We start from the raw sequence: 446 nt of genomic DNA on the forward strand, positions 1-446 counted from the left end.
TCATCCTGCCGTCGCCTGCAGCTCGCGCCGGCTGCTGTCCCACATGCAGAGCGCGTCCAGCAGCTGCCTTAGGCGGTCTATGGCGGCCTTGATCAGGGCGTTCCTGTCCTCCAGCCGCAGGCGCAGCTCCTCAGCGCGCGCGCGCAGCTGCTGGACCTCGGGGTCTGACTCATCAGAGGCTGGCAGGGGGGGTTCCCGAGATTTTGAGCACGGCGAGGGAGGGCGTGGCAGGATGGATGTGGCAGGATGGATGCGGCAGGAAGGGCATGTCGGTGGGGACGACACCAAGGGACTGCACAACTGCGCTGCGCAGGGCGGCTTCTAGGGGTTGAAGGGGGCAGCTGATGGTGCTTACATCATTGCTGTCATGGCTGCTCCCGCTGCTGTTATGGTTGCTCAAGTTTCGGACAAAAAGTGGCATGCACATCGCCGACAACCACATGGTG

General features: G+C 63.7%; 1 protein-coding gene across 1 annotated transcript; it reads right to left on the bottom strand.

Moving 5' to 3' along the window:
• MNEG_13075 (hypothetical protein) lies at positions 1-179 on the bottom strand (the record flags this gene model as incomplete). Its single annotated transcript, XM_014038454.1, has 1 exon — positions 1-179. A coding segment is annotated over one exon (179 nt), but the record flags the coding sequence as incomplete, so codon positions are not given.
• Between the last annotated feature and the right edge of the window lie 267 nt (positions 180-446).

The sequence above is a fragment of the Monoraphidium neglectum genome, assembly GCF_000611645.1.
Source record: "Monoraphidium neglectum strain SAG 48.87 unplaced genomic scaffold scaffold03609, whole genome shotgun sequence".
In the NCBI taxonomy this organism is placed as follows: Eukaryota; Viridiplantae; Chlorophyta; class Chlorophyceae; order Sphaeropleales; family Selenastraceae; genus Monoraphidium; species Monoraphidium neglectum.